The sequence below is a fragment of the Notolepis coatsorum genome, assembly GCF_963971535.1.
Source record: "Notolepis coatsorum genome assembly, chromosome: 14".
NCBI lineage: Eukaryota > Metazoa > Chordata > Actinopteri > Aulopiformes > Paralepididae > Notolepis > Notolepis coatsorum.
The window spans coordinates 115,380,987-115,397,206 of NC_140178.1; the positions used below are offsets into that span (position 1 = coordinate 115,380,987).

The following is a 16,220-nucleotide window of genomic DNA, read 5'->3' on the forward strand; positions in this document are numbered from 1 at the left end:
CCCCGGTACAGTAGACCAGTGGGGCACAGCCCCGGTACAGTAGACCAGTCGGGCACAGCCCCGGTACAGTAGACCAGTCGGGCACAGCCCCGGTACAGTAGACCAGTCGGGCACAGCCCCGGTACAGTAGACTAGTGGGGCACAGCCCCGGTACAGTAGACTAGTGGGGCACAGCCCCGGTACAGTAGACTAGTGGGGCACAGCCCCGGTACAGTAGACTAGTCGGGCACAGCCCCGGTACAGTAGACTAGTGGGGCACAGCCCCGGTACAGTAGACTAGTCGGGGGGCACAGCCCCGGTACAGTGGACTAGTCGGGCACAGCCCTGGTACAGTAGACTAGTCGGGCACAGCCCCGGTACAGTGGACTAGTCGGGCACAGCCCCGGTACAGTAGACTAGTCGGGCACAGCCCCGGTACAGTAGACTAGTCGGGCACAGCCCCGGTACAGTAGACTAGTCGGGCACAGCCCCGGTACAGTGGACTAGTGGGGCACAGCCCCGGTACAGTAGACCAGTCGGGCACAGCCCCGGTACAGTAGACTAGTCGGGCACAGCCCCGGTACAGTAGACTAGTCGGGCACAGCCCCGGTACAGTAGACCAGTCGGGCACAGCCCCGGTACAGTAGACTAGTGGGGCACAGCCCCGGTACAGTGGACTAGTCGGGCACAGCCTCAGTACAGTAGACTAGTCGGGCACAGCCCCGGTACAGTAGACCAGTCGGGCACAGCCCCGGTACAGTAGACTAGTGGGGCACAGCCCCGGTACAGTAGACCAGTCGGGCACAGCCCCGGTACAGTAGACCAGTCGGGCACAGCCCCGGTACAGTAGACCAGTCGGGCACAGCCCCGGTACAGTAGACTAGTGGGGCACAGCCCCGGTACAGTAGACTAGTCGGGCACAGCCCCGGTACAGTAGACTAGTCGGGCACAGCCCCGGTACAGTAGACTAGTGGGGCACAGCCCCGGTACAGTAGACTAGTCGGGGGGCACAGCCCCGGTACAGTAGACCAGTCGGGCACAGCCCCGGTACAGTAGACTAGTCGGGCACAGCCCCGGTACAGTAGACTAGTCGGGCACAGCCCCGGTACAGTAGACCAGTCGGGCACAGCCCCGGTACAGTAGACCAGTCGGGCACAGCCCCGGTACAGTAGACTAGTGGGGCACAGCCACGGTACAGTGGACTAGTCGGGCACAGCCTCAGTACAGTAGACTAGTCGGGCACAGCCCCGGTACAGTAGACCAGTCGGGCACAGCCCCGGTACAGTAGACTAGTGGGGCACAGCCCCGGTACAGTAGACTAGTCGGGCACAGCCCCGGTACAGTAGACCAGTCGGGCACAGCCCCGGTACAGTAGACCAGTCGGGCACAGCCCCGGTACAGTAGACTAGTGGGGCACAGCCCCGGTACAGTAGACTAGTCGGGCACAGCCCCGGTACAGTAGACTAGTCGGGCACAGACCCGGTACAGTAGACTAGTGGGGCACAGCCCCGGTACAGTAGACTAGTCGGGGGGCACAGCCCCGGTACAGTGGACTAGTCGGGCACAGCCCCGGTACAGTAGACTAGTCGGGCACAGCCCCGGTACAGTAGACTAGTCGGGCACAGCCCCGGTACAGTAGACTAGTCGGGCACAGCCCCGGTACAGTAGACTAGTCGGGCACAGCCCCGGTACAGTAGACTAGTCGGGCACAGCCCTGGTACAGTAGACTAGTCGGGCACAGCCCCGGTACAGTGGACTAGTGGGGCACAGCCCCGGTACAGTAGACCAGTCGGGCACAGCCCCGGTACAGTAGACTAGTCGGGCACAGCCCCGGTACAGTAGACTAGTCGGGCACAGCCCCGGTACAGTAGACTAGTGGGGCACAGCCCCAGTACAGTGGACTAGTGGGGCACAGCCCCGGTACAGTAGACTAGTGGGGCACAGCCCCGGTACAGTGGACTAGTCGGGGGGCACAGCCCCGGTACAGTAGACTAGTGGGGCACAGCCCCGGTACAGTAGACTAGTCGGGCACAGCCCCGGTACAGTAGACTAGTGGGGCACAGCCCCGGTACAGTAGACTAGTCGGGCACAGCCCCGGTACAGTAGACTAGTGGGGCACAGCTCCGGTACAGTAGACTAGTCGGGCACAGCCCCGGTACAGTAGACTAGTGGGGCACAGCCCCGGTACAGTAGACTAGTCGGGCACAGCCCCGGTACAGTAGACTAGTGGGGCACAGCCCCGGTACAGTAGACTAGTCGGGCACAGCCCCGGTACAGTGGACTAGTGGGGCACAGCCCCGGTACAGTGGACTAGTGGGGCACAGCCCCGGTACAGTAGACTAGTGGGGCACAGCCCCGGTACAGTAGACTAGTCGGGCACAGCCCCGGTACAGTAGACTAGTCGGGGGGCACAGCCCCGGTACAGTAGACTAGTCGGGCACAGCCCCGGTAGTGTAGACTAGTCGGGGGGCACAGCCCCGGTACAGTAGACTAGTCGGGCACAGCCCCGGTACAGTAGACTAGTCGGGCACAGCCCCGGTACAGTAGACTAGTCGGGCACAGCCCCAGTACAGTAGACTAGTCGGGGGGCACAGCCCCGGTACAGTAGACTAGTCGGGGGGCACAGTCCCGGTACAGTAGACTAGTCGGGGGGCACAGCCCCGGTACAGTAGACTAGTCGGGGGGCACAGCCCCGGTACAGTAGACTAGTCGGGGGGCACAGCCCCGGTACAGTAGACTAGTCGGGCACAGCCCCGGTACAGTAGACTAGTCGGGCACAGCCCCGGTACAGTAGACTAGTCGGGCACAGCCCCGGTACAGTAGACTAGTCGGGCACAGCCCCGGTACAGTAGACTAGTGGGGCACAGCCCCGGTACAGTAGACTAGTCGGGCACAGCCCCGGTACAGTAGACTAGTCGGGCACAGCCCCGGTACAGTAGACTAGTCGGGCACAGCCCCGGTACAGTAGACTAGTCGGGCACAGCCCCGGTACAGTAGACCAGTCGGGCACAGCCCCGGTACAGTAGACTAGTGGGGCACAGCCTCAGTACAGTAGACTAGTCGGGCACAGCCCCGGTACAGTAGACCAGTCGGGCACAGCCCCGGTACAGTAGACTAGTGGGGCACAGCCCCGGTACAGTAGACCAGTCGGGCACAGCCCCGGTACAGTAGACCAGTCGGGCACAGCCCCGGTACAGTAGACCAGTCGGGCACAGCCCCGGTACAGTAGACTAGTGGGGCACAGCCCCGGTACAGTAGACTAGTGGGGCACAGCCCTGGTACAGTAGACCAGTCGGGCACAGCCCCGGTACAGTAGACTAGTCGGGCACAGCCCCAGTACAGTAGACTAGTCGGGGGGCACAGCCCCGGTACAGTAGACTAGTGGGGCACATCCCCGGTACAGTAGACTAGTGGGGCACAGCCCCGGTACAGTAGACTAGTCGGGCACAGCCCCGGTACAGTAGACTAGTGGGGCACAGCCCCGGTACAGTAGACTAGTGGGGCACAGCCCCGGTACAGTAGACTAGTCGGGGGGCACAGCCCCGGTACAGTAGACTAGTCGGGCACAGCCCCGGTACAGTAGACTAGTGGGGCACAGCCCCGGTACAGTAGACTAGTCGGGGGGCACAGCCCCGGTACAGTGGACTAGTCGGGCACAGCCCCGGTACAGTAGACTAGTGGGGCACAGCCCCGGTACAGTAGACTAGTCGGGCACAGCCCCGGTACAGTAGACTAGTCGGGCACAGCCCCGGTACAGTAGACTAGTGGGGCACAGCCCCGGTACAGTAGACTAGTCGGGCACAGCCCCGGTACAGTAGACTAGTGGGGCACAGCCCCGGTACAGTAGACTAGTCGGGCACAGCCCCGGTACAGTAGACTAGTCGGGCACAGCCCCGGTACAGTAGACTAGTGGGGCACAGCCCCAGTACAGTGGACTAGTGGGGCACAGCCCCGGTACAGTAGACTAGTGGGGCACAGCCCCGGTACAGTGGACTAGTCGGGGGGCACAGCCCCGGTACAGTAGACTAGTGGGGCACAGCCCCGGTACAGTAGACTAGTCGGGCACAGCCCCGGTACAGTAGACTAGTGGGGCACAGCCCCGGTACAGTAGACTAGTCGGGCACAGCCCCGGTACAGTAGACTAGTCGGGGGGCACAGCCCCGGTACAGTAGACTAGTCGGGCACAGCCCCGGTAGTGTAGACTAGTCGGGGGGCACAGCCCCGGTACAGTAGACTAGTCGGGCACAGCCCCGGTACAGTAGAATAGTGGGGCACAGCCCCGGTACAGTAGAATAGTGGGGCACAGCCCCGGTACAGTAGACTAGTCGGGGGGCACAGCCCCGGTACAGTAGACTAGTCGGGCACAGCCCCGGTACAGTAGACTAGTCGGGCACAGCCCCGGTACAGTAGACTAGTCGGGCACAGCCCCGGTACAGTAGACTAGTCGGGCACAGCCCCAGTACAGTAGACTAGTCGGGGGGCACAGCCCCGGTACAGTAGACTAGTCGGGGGGCACAGTCCCGGTACAGTAGACTAGTCGGGGGGCACAGCCCCGGTACAGTAGACTAGTCGGGCACAGCCCCGGTACAGTAGACTAGTCGGGCACAGCCCCGGTACAGTAGACTAGTCGGGGGGCACAGCCCCGGTACAGTAGACTAGTCGGGGGGCACAGCCCCGGTACAGTAGACTAGTCGGGGGGCACAGCCCCGGTACAGTAGACTAGTCGGGCACAGCCCCGGTACAGTAGACTAGTCGGGCACAGCCCCGGTACAGTAGACTAGTCGGGCACAGCCCCGGTACAGTAGACTAGTCGGGCACAGCCCCGGTACAGTAGACTAGTGGGGCACAGCCCCGGTACAGTAGACTAGTCGGGCACAACCCCGGTACAGTAGACTAGTCGGGCACAGCCCCGGTACAGTAGACTAGTCGGGCACAGCCCCGGTACAGTAGACTAGTCGGGCACAGCCCCGGTACAGTAGACCAGTCGGGCACAGCCCCGGTACAGTAGACTAGTGGGGCACAGCCTCAGTACAGTAGACTAGTCGGGCACAGCCCCGGTACAGTAGACCAGTCGGGCACAGCCCCGGTACAGTAGACTAGTGGGGCACAGCCCCGGTACAGTAGACCAGTCGGGCACAGCCCCGGTACAGTAGACCAGTCGGGCACAGCCCCGGTACAGTAGACCAGTCGGGCACAGCCCCGGTACAGTAGACTAGTGGGGCACAGCCCTGGTACAGTAGACCAGTCGGGCACAGCCCCGGTACAGTAGACTAGTCGGGCACAGCCCCAGTACAGTAGACTAGTCGGGGGGCACAGCCCCGGTACAGTAGACTAGTGGGGCACAGCCCCGGTACAGTAGACTAGTGGGGCACAGCCCCGGTACAGTAGACTAGTGGGGCACAGCCCCGGTACAGTAGACTAGTCGGGCACAGCCCCAGTACAGTAGACTAGTGGGGCACAGCCCCGGTACAGTAGACTAGTCGGGGGGCACAGCCCCGGTACAGTGGACTAGTCGGGCACAGCCCCGGTACAGTAGACTAGTGGGGCACAGCCCCGGTACAGTAGACTAGTCGGGCACAGCCCCGGTACAGTAGACTAGTCGGGCACAGCCCCGGTACAGTAGACTAGTGGGGCACAGCCCCGGTACAGTAGACTAGTCGGGCACAGCCCCGGTACAGTAGACTAGTGGGGCACAGCCCCGGTACAGTAGACTAGTCGGGGGGCACAGCCCCGGTACAGTGGACTAGTCGGGCACAGCCCCGGTACAGTAGACTAGTGGGGCACAGCCCCGGTACAGTAGACTAGTCGGGCACAGCCCCGGTACAGTAGACTAGTCGGGCACAGCCCCGGTACAGTAGACTAGTGGGGCACAGCCCCGGTACAGTAGACTAGTCGGGCACAGCCCCGGTACAGTAGACTAGTGGGGCACAGCCCCGGTACAGTAGACTAGTCGGGCACAGCCCCGGTACAGTAGACTAGTCGGGCACAGCCCCGGTACAGTAGACTAGTGGGGCACAGCCCCAGTACAGTGGACTAGTGGGGCACAGCCCCGGTACAGTAGACTAGTGGGGCACAGCCCCGGTACAGTGGACTAGTCGGGGGGCACAGCCCCGGTACAGTAGACTAGTGGGGCACAGCCCCGGTACAGTAGACTAGTCGGGCACAGCCCCGGTACAGTAGACTAGTGGGGCACAGCCCCGGTACAGTAGACTAGTCGGGCACAGCCCCGGTACAGTAGACTAGTCGGGGGGCACAGCCCCGGTACAGTAGACTAGTCGGGCACAGCCCCGGTAGTGTAGACTAGTCGGGGGGCACAGCCCCGGTACAGTAGACTAGTCGGGCACAGCCCCGGTACAGTAGACTAGTCGGGGGGCACAGTCCCGGTACAGTAGACTAGTCGGGGGGCACAGCCCCGGTACAGTAGACTAGTCGGGCACAGCCCCGGTACAGTAGACTAGTCGGGCACAGCCCCGGTACAGTAGACTAGTCGGGGGGCACAGCCCCGGTACAGTAGACTAGTCGGGGGGCACAGCCCCGGTACAGTAGACTAGTCGGGGGGCACAGCCCCGGTACAGTAGACTAGTCGGGCACAGCCCCGGTACAGTAGACTAGTCGGGCACAGCCCCGGTACAGTAGACTAGTCGGGCACAGCCCCGGTACAGTAGACTAGTCGGGCACAGCCCCGGTACAGTAGACTAGTCGGGCACAGCCCCGGTACAGTAGACTAGTCGGGCACAGCCCCGGTACAGTAGACTAGTCGGGCACAGCCCCGGTACAGTAGACTAGTCGGGCACAGCCCCGGTACAGTAGACCAGTCGGGCACAGCCCCGGTACAGTAGACTAGTGGGGCACAGCCTCAGTACAGTAGACTAGTCGGGCACAGCCCCGGTACAGTAGACCAGTCGGGCACAGCCCCGGTACAGTAGACTAGTGGGGCACAGCCCCGGTACAGTAGACCAGTCGGGCACAGCCCCGGTACAGTAGACCAGTCGGGCACAGCCCCGGTACAGTAGACCAGTCGGGCACAGCCCCGGTACAGTAGACTAGTGGGGCACAGCCCCGGTACAGTAGACTAGTGGGGCACAGCCCTGGTACAGTAGACCAGTCGGGCACAGCCCCGGTACAGTAGACTAGTCGGGCACAGCCCCAGTACAGTAGACTAGTCGGGGGGCACAGCCCCGGTACAGTAGACTAGTGGGGCACAGCCCCGGTACAGTAGACTAGTCGGGCACATCCCCGGTACAGTAGACTAGTGGGGCACAGCCCCGGTACAGTAGACTAGTGGGGCACAGCCCCGGTACAGTAGACTAGTCGGGCACAGCCCCGGTACAGTAGACTAGTGGGGCACAGCCCCGGTACAGTAGACTAGTCGGGGGGCACAGCCCCGGTACAGTGGACTAGTCGGGCACAGCCCCGGTACAGTAGACTAGTGGGGCACAGCCCCGGTACAGTAGACTAGTCGGGCACAGCCCCGGTACAGTAGACTAGTCGGGCACAGCCCCGGTACAGTAGACTAGTGGGGCACAGCCCCGGTACAGTAGACTAGTCGGGCACAGCCCCGGTACAGTAGACTAGTGGGGCACAGCCCCGGTACAGTAGACTAGTCGGGCACAGCCCCGGTACAGTAGACTAGTCGGGCACAGCCCCGGTACAGTAGACTAGTGGGGCACAGCCCCAGTACAGTGGACTAGTGGGGCACAGCCCCGGTACAGTAGACTAGTGGGGCACAGCCCCGGTACAGTGGACTAGTCGGGGGGCACAGCCCCGGTACAGTAGACTAGTGGGGCACAGCCCCGGTACAGTAGACTAGTCGGGCACAGCCCCGGTACAGTAGACTAGTGGGGCACAGCCCCGGTACAGTAGACTAGTCGGGCACAGCCCCGGTACAGTAGACTAGTCGGGGGGCACAGCCCCGGTACAGTAGACTAGTCGGGCACAGCCCCGGTAGTGTAGACTAGTCGGGGGGCACAGCCCCGGTACAGTAGACTAGTCGGGCACAGCCCCGGTACAGTAGACTAGTCGGGCACAGCCCCGGTACAGTAGACTAGTCGGGCACAGCCCCGGTACAGTAGACTAGTCGGGCACAGCCCCGGTACAGTAGACTAGTCGGGCACAGCCCCAGTACAGTAGACTAGTCGGGGGGCACAGCCCCGGTACAGTAGACTAGTCGGGGGGCACAGTCCCGGTACAGTAGACTAGTCGGGGGGCACAGCCCCGGTACAGTAGACTAGTCGGGCACAGCCCCGGTACAGTAGACTAGTCGGGCACAGCCCCGGTACAGTAGACTAGTCGGGGGGCACAGCCCCGGTACAGTAGACTAGTCGGGGGCACAGCCCCGGTACAGTAGACTAGTCGGGGGGCACAGCCCCGGTACAGTAGACTAGTCGGGCACAGCCCCGGTACAGTAGACTAGTCGGGCACAGCCCCGGTACAGTAGACTAGTCGGGCACAGCCCCGGTACAGTAGACTAGTCGGGCACAGCCCCGGTACAGTAGACTAGTGGGGCACAGCCCCGGTACAGTAGACTAGTCGGGCACAGCCCCGGTACAGTAGACTAGTCGGGCACAGCCCCGGTACAGTAGACTAGTCGGGCACAGCCCCGGTACAGTAGACTAGTCGGGCACAGCCCCGGTACAGTAGACCAGTCGGGCACAGCCCCGGTACAGTAGACTAGTGGGGCACAGCCTCAGTACAGTAGACTAGTCGGGCACAGCCCCGGTACAGTAGACCAGTCGGGCACAGCCCCGGTACAGTAGACTAGTGGGGCACAGCCCCGGTACAGTAGACCAGTCGGGCACAGCCCCGGTACAGTAGACCAGTCGGGCACAGCCCCGGTACAGTAGACCAGTCGGGCACAGCCCCGGTACAGTAGACTAGTGGGGCACAGCCCTGGTACAGTAGACCAGTCGGGCACAGCCCCGGTACAGTAGACTAGTCGGGCACAGCCCCGGTACAGTAGACTAGTCGGGGGGCACAGCCCCGGTACAGTAGACTAGTGGGGCACAGCCCCGGTACAGTAGACTAGTGGGGCACAGCCCCGGTACAGTAGACTAGTGGGGCACAGCCCCGGTACAGTAGACTAGTCGGGCACAGCCCCAGTACAGTAGACTAGTGGGGCACAGCCCCGGTACAGTAGACTAGTCGGGGGGCACAGCCCCGGTACAGTGGACTAGTCGGGCACAGCCCCGGTACAGTAGACTAGTGGGGCACAGCCCCGGTACAGTAGACTAGTGGGGCACAGCCCCGGTACAGTAGACTAGTCGGGCACAGCCCCGGTACAGTAGACTAGTCGGGCACAGCCCCGGTACAGTAGACTAGTGGGGCACAGCCCCGGTACAGTAGACTAGTCGGGCACAGCCCCGGTACAGTAGACTAGTGGGGCACAGCCCCGGTACAGTAGACTAGTCGGGGGCACAGCCCCGGTACAGTGGACTAGTCGGGCACAGCCCCGGTACAGTAGACTAGTGGGGCACAGCCCCGGTACAGTAGACTAGTCGGGCACAGCCCCGGTACAGTAGACTAGTCGGGCACAGCCCCGGTACAGTAGACTAGTGGGGCACAGCCCCGGTACAGTAGACTAGTCGGGCACAGCCCCGGTACAGTAGACTAGTGGGGCACAGCCCCGGTACAGTAGACTAGTCGGGCACAGCCCCGGTACAGTAGACTAGTCGGGCACAGCCCCGGTACAGTAGACTAGTGGGGCACAGCCCCAGTACAGTGGACTAGTGGGGCACAGCCCCGGTACAGTAGACTAGTGGGGCACAGCCCCGGTACAGTGGACTAGTCGGGGGGCACAGCCCCGGTACAGTAGACTAGTGGGGCACAGCCCCGGTACAGTAGACTAGTCGGGCACAGCCCCGGTACAGTAGACTAGTGGGGCACAGCCCCGGTACAGTAGACTAGTCGGGCACAGCCCCGGTACAGTAGACTAGTCGGGGGGCACAGCCCCGGTACAGTAGACTAGTCGGGCACAGCCCCGGTAGTGTAGACTAGTCGGGGGGCACAGCCCCGGTACAGTAGACTAGTCGGGCACAGCCCCGGTACAGTAGACTAGTCGGGCACAGCCCCAGTACAGTAGACTAGTCGGGGGGCACAGCCCCGGTACAGTAGACTAGTCGGGGGGCACAGTCCCGGTACAGTAGACTAGTCGGGGGGCACAGCCCCGGTACAGTAGACTAGTCGGGCACAGCCCCGGTACAGTAGACTAGTCGGGCACAGCCCCGGTACAGTAGACTAGTCGGGGGGCACAGCCCCGGTACAGTAGACTAGTCGGGGGGCACAGCCCCGGTACAGTAGACTAGTCGGGGGGCACAGCCCCGGTACAGTAGACTAGTCGGGCACAGCCCCGGTACAGTAGACTAGTCGGGCACAGCCCCGGTACAGTAGACTAGTCGGGCACAGCCCCGGTACAGTAGACTAGTCGGGCACAGCCCCGGTACAGTAGACTAGTGGGGCACAGCCCCGGTACAGTAGACTAGTCGGGCACAGCCCCGGTACAGTAGACTAGTCGGGCACAGCCCCGGTACAGTAGACTAGTCGGGCACAGCCCCGGTACAGTAGACTAGTCGGGCACAGCCCCGGTACAGTAGACCAGTCGGGCACAGCCCCGGTACAGTAGACTAGTGGGGCACAGCCTCAGTACAGTAGACTAGTCGGGCACAGCCCCGGTACAGTAGACCAGTCGGGCACAGCCCCGGTACAGTAGACTAGTGGGGCACAGCCCCGGTACAGTAGACCAGTCGGGCACAGCCCCGGTACAGTAGACCAGTCGGGCACAGCCCCGGTACAGTAGACCAGTCGGGCACAGCCCCGGTACAGTAGACTAGTGGGGCACAGCCCTGGTACAGTAGACCAGTCGGGCACAGCCCCGGTACAGTAGACTAGTCGGGCACAGCCCCAGTACAGTAGACTAGTCGGGGGGCACAGCCCCGGTACAGTAGACTAGTGGGGCACAGCCCCGGTACAGTAGACTAGTGGGGCACAGCCCCGGTACAGTAGACTAGTGGGGCACAGCCCCGGTACAGTAGACTAGTCGGGCACAGCCCCAGTACAGTAGACTAGTGGGGCACAGCCCCGGTACAGTAGACTAGTCGGGGGGCACAGCCCCGGTACAGTGGACTAGTCGGGCACAGCCCCGGTACAGTAGACTAGTGGGGCACAGCCCCGGTACAGTAGACTAGTCGGGCACAGCCCCGGTACAGTAGACTAGTCGGGCACAGCCCCGGTACAGTAGACTAGTGGGGCACAGCCCCGGTACAGTAGACTAGTCGGGCACAGCCCCGGTACAGTAGACTAGTGGGGCACAGCCCCGGTACAGTAGACTAGTCGGGCACAGCCCCGGTACAGTAGACTAGTCGGGCACAGCCCCGGTACAGTAGACTAGTGGGGCACAGCCCCGGTACAGTGGACTAGTCGGGCACAGCCCCGGTACAGTAGACTAGTCGGGCACAGCCCCGGTACAGTAGACTAGTCGGGGGGCACAGCCCCGGTACAGTATACTAGTGGGGCACAGCCCCGGTACAGTAGACTAGTGGGGCACAGCCCCGGTACAGTAGACTAGTCGGGGGGCACAGCCCCGGTACAGTAGACTAGTGGGGCACAGCCCCGGTACAGTGGACTAGTCGGGCACAGCCCCGGTACAGTAGACTAGTCGGGCACAGCCCCGGTACAGTAGACTAGTGGGCACAGCCCCGGTACAGTAGACTAGTCGGGCACAGCCCCGGTACAGTAGACTAGTGGGGCACAGCCCCGGTACAGTGGACTAGTCGGGCACAGCCCCGGTACAGTAGACTAGTCGGGCACAGCCCCGGTACAGTAGACTAGTCGGGCACAGCCCCGGTACAGTAGACTAGTCGGGCACAGCCCCGGTACAGTAGACTAGTCGGGCACAGCCCCGGTACAGTAGACTAGTCGGGCACAGCCCCGGTACAGTAGACTAGTCGGGCACAGCCCCGGTACAGTAGACTAGTGGGCACAGCCCCGGTACAGTAGACTAGTCGGGCACAGCCCCGGTACAGTAGACTAGTCGGGCACAGCCCCGGTACAGTAGACTAGTGGGCACAGCCCCGGTACAGTAGACTAGTGGGCACAGCCCCGGTACAGTAGACTAGTGGGCACAGCCCCGGTACAGTAGACTAGTCGAGCACAGCCCCGGTACAGTAGACTAGTCGGGCACAGCCCCGGTACAGTAGACTAGTCGGGCACAGCCCCGGTACAGTAGACTAGTCGTACAGTAGACTAGTCGGGCACAGCCCCGGTACAGTAGACTAGTCGGGCACAGCCCCGGTACAGTAGACTAGTGGGGCACAGCCCCGGTACAGTGGACTAGTCAGGGGGCACAGCCCCGGTACAGTGGACTAGTCGGGGGGCACAGCCCCGGTACAGTAGACTAGTCGGGCACAGCCCCGGTACAGTAGACTAGTCGGGGGGCACAGGGGGTGTGGCCTAAGGGGGCGTGGTCTAAGGATCGGGGGAGTGGTCAACATCGACCAATGAAAGGTGGTCAACATCGACCAATGGCACAATCCGCAAGTCTCTACGACAAACGGTTCAAGAGATACACTGAGGGGGTGTGGCCTAAGGGGGCGTGGTCTAAGGATCGGGGGAGTGGTCAACACCGACCAATGAAAGGGGGTCAACATGGACCAATGAAAAATGAAAGAGGATATCCCTACTGAGTACAATGGCACAATCCGCAAGTCTCTACGACAAACGGTTCAAGAGATACACTGAGGGGGTGTGGCCTAAGGGGGCGTGGTCTAAGGATCGGGGGAGTGGTCAACATCGACCAATGAAAGGTGGTCAACATCGACCAATGGCACAATCCGCAAGTCTCTACGACAAACGGTTCAAGAGATACACTGAGGGGGTGTGGCCTAAGGGGGCGTGGTCTAAGGATCGGGGGAGTGGTCAACATCGACCAATGAAAGGTGGTCAACAGGGGGAGTGGTCAACATCGACCAATGAAAGGTGGTCAACATCGACCAATGGCACAATCCGCAAGTCTCTACGACAAACGGTTCAAGAGATACACTGAGGGGGTGTGGCCTAAGGGGGCGTGGTCTAATGATCGGGGGAGTGGTCAACATCGACCAATGAAAGGTGGTCAACATGGACCAATGAAAAATGAAAGAGGATATCCCTACTGAGTACAATGACACAACCCACAAGACAGAGGGCGCTGTCCAGCAATTCAGTACTGCAACACAGTGATGGGCAATGATGGGTTAAAGTGGATGAGGTCATTGGCAGCTCAGCCACGAGCCACACAGCTGAACCAATCATGAGTGAGCCATGAGCCACACAGGTGAAGCAATCACTATGACTTGCATATTTTCTATCCAATGCATTTCTATGGAGGCAGATGCATGACTGCATTGTCACATTGATTAAAAGAAAACTATAAGAGATGAAGCGTTGTGACGCGCACATGAGCACTACAATGAGTAGGCGAAGGGTTATGTCCGATATTGTGGCATTCGTGCGATATTGTGGCACTCCTTCGGCGATCGGAACAGAAGGCTAAAAAATAGTGTGAAAAATGTGATTTCTAGAGTGCGATTGCATGGCGGTCAATGGGGAGGAGAACCTTCAAACAAATGGTCGTCAGTTGAGATAGAAATGTCCAATTCCATTTATTTTTATTTTGTGAGCGGGCTGACAGCCGTGTCATCGTTTTGATGTGTTTGTTTTATTTCTACGTCCAAAATTGAGATCACACTCGCAATTCACCCAAGGTAGGGGGAAAAAGATTATTTCAGCTGCTACACTCTAAATTGCAATGCATTCCCAATGGGACCGAAATTTTACCGTTTAAAGTTGATTCGTAGCCAGACGGTGCGGTGAAACTTTTACGAGTTCGAAGACCGGTGTTGCCATAGGCAAGCCGCTCGTTTTGATACCTTTCACGTGTATGGTGCGCGTATAAACAACAAAGGCGTGCTCCCACTGTGACGTCACAAAGGCGTGCTCCCACTGTGACGTCACAAAGGCGTGCTCCCACTGTGACATCACAAAGGCGTGCTCCCACTGTGACGTCACAAAGGCGTGCTCCCACTGTGACGTCACAAAGGCGTGCTCCCACTGTGACGTCACAAAGGCGTGCTCCCACTGTGACGTCACAAAGGCGTGCTCCCACTGTGACGTCACAAAGGCGTGCTCCCACTGTGACGTCACAAAGGCGTGCTCCCACTGTGACGTCACAAAGGCGTGCTCCCACTGTGACGTCACAAAGGCGTGCTCCCACTGTGACGTCACAAAGGGCGACAGTGGCTCAGGAGGCAGCGTGATCGTCTCACAATCGGAAGGTTCCCGGTTGGACTCCCGCTCCTCCCGGGCAGCGTGTCGAAGTGTCCTTGAGCAAGACGCTTAACCCCTAACTGCTCCTGATGAGCAGGTTGGCACCCTGCATGGTTGGCGGTCACCTCCGCCATCGGTGAGTGAATGTGAGGAATAAAATAAAAGCGCTACAGTATATACAGTAAATGCACCATTTGCCATTCACCACTAATTTGGCTTGTTAATATGAAGACCTTGCCAACGTACATAACTCCCCCCAGTCGCCTACACAACATGTCAGACTGACAAGTCCATACCAGGTCTAGGAGAAACACTTTAAACTAAACACCAACCTGCCATCCCTCCTGAGGGCTGAGTGGAGAGGCGGGGCCTAGCAGCCCAGGGGAGGAGAGCGAGGAGGAGGGGGAGTGGCCAGACGGAGAGGGGGAGGGGTCAAGCGTGGACAGGGCGTGTCCGGAGGGAGAGGTGGGGGAGGAGACAGTGACAGAGACGGGTTGAGGGGTCGTCGTTTTCTTCAAGTCGGTGACGTTGGCATAGACGGCCGTGTTAGCACTCTGGAGAGAGAGAGAGAGAGAGAGAGAGAGAGAGAGAGAGAGAGAGAGAGAGAGAGAGAGAGAGAGAGAGAGGAGGGAGGGAGAGAGAGAGAGAGAGAGAGAGAGAGAGAGAGAGAGAGAGAGAGAGAGAGAGAGACATGGGGAGACAGGTGTTAAGATTAACATTCTCCACAAAAACTAAAGACAGACAGACAGTAGATGTAGTGGAACAATATATATCTCTATGACATCACTCGACTCTATACATCTCTATTATTATATATTTTTTTAGCATTTTTACAGCTTTATTGGTCACGCAGGACCGACAGAGGAGAGGGCGAACGGGAGGAGAGGTGGGGAGGACATGCGACAAATAACAACGGGAGCTGGGCTCGAACCCGGGTCGGCCGCGTAGGTGCTCGAGGCACTATGGTATGCGCCACGAGGGCGCCCCAATCTCTATACATCTCTATGACATCACTCTATACACCTCTATGACATCACTCTATACACCTCTATGACATCACTCATAGATAATAATAAGTGGCTGTTTGGAGATAATAATAATAATATGTCTCCAAACAGCCACTTCCTGAAAGTAGCAGCTGAGAAGAAAACCAGCTCCTGACTGATGCATTAACACACACACACACACACACACACACACACACACACACACACACACACACACACACACACACACACACACACACACACACACACACACACACACACACACACACACACACACACACACACACACACACACACACACACACACACACACACACACACACACACACACACACACACACACACACACACACACACACACACACACACACACACACACACACACACACACACACACATAGAGATGGGTCAATGACGTGACGCCTATTTTTTCTGTCCCACTGAATTTCTTTACCTTAAAAAATACATTAAAATTCATAAAAAGATTACATGTATCTCTAATACCTTCCCCATATACAGACCCACTCTAACTCCTCCAAACATTTGAGTTATTGGTAATTTTTCTGCTATCTGAAGTGTCAAATGTCCATGTGGGGCGACCGTCCAGCATTGACTTCTATTTGGACAACCGGCTTAAAATCACTTTAAATCTATTTAAATATTTCCCTTGCCCTATTTGGCATAATTTCAAACATGTTTTGCATTCATTGACAAAATTATGAAGCATTTGCACATATACTTCCATCATAATATACAAACAAATGTTGTCCGCATATGTTAATTTTATGAAATATCATCTGGGGCGACCATCAAGAAAACACAATTGTGGGACTTTTATTTTGAAACCACCTCAAGGACAGGATGTTGCATCAGCCAGTTACATGTGAGGGACCCAGAGAAACAACTAGCAGGTTAGTAAGTCTCTTTCATATTGGC

The 16,220-nt window shown here is 59.4% G+C and overlaps 1 protein-coding gene across 1 annotated transcript in view; it reads right to left on the reverse strand.

The window, feature by feature from the left end:
• The window catches only part of LOC311240729 (rho GTPase-activating protein 27-like), a 218,618-nt gene that overhangs the window by 96,196 nt on the left and 106,202 nt on the right, over window positions 1-16,220 (reverse strand). Inside the window, exon 4 of the mRNA XM_084329302.1 lies at window positions 14,610-14,831. Within this exon, the coding sequence (XP_084185428.1) occupies window positions 14,610-14,831 (222 nt within the window). The remainder of the gene's footprint in view (window positions 1-14,609; window positions 14,832-16,220) is intronic.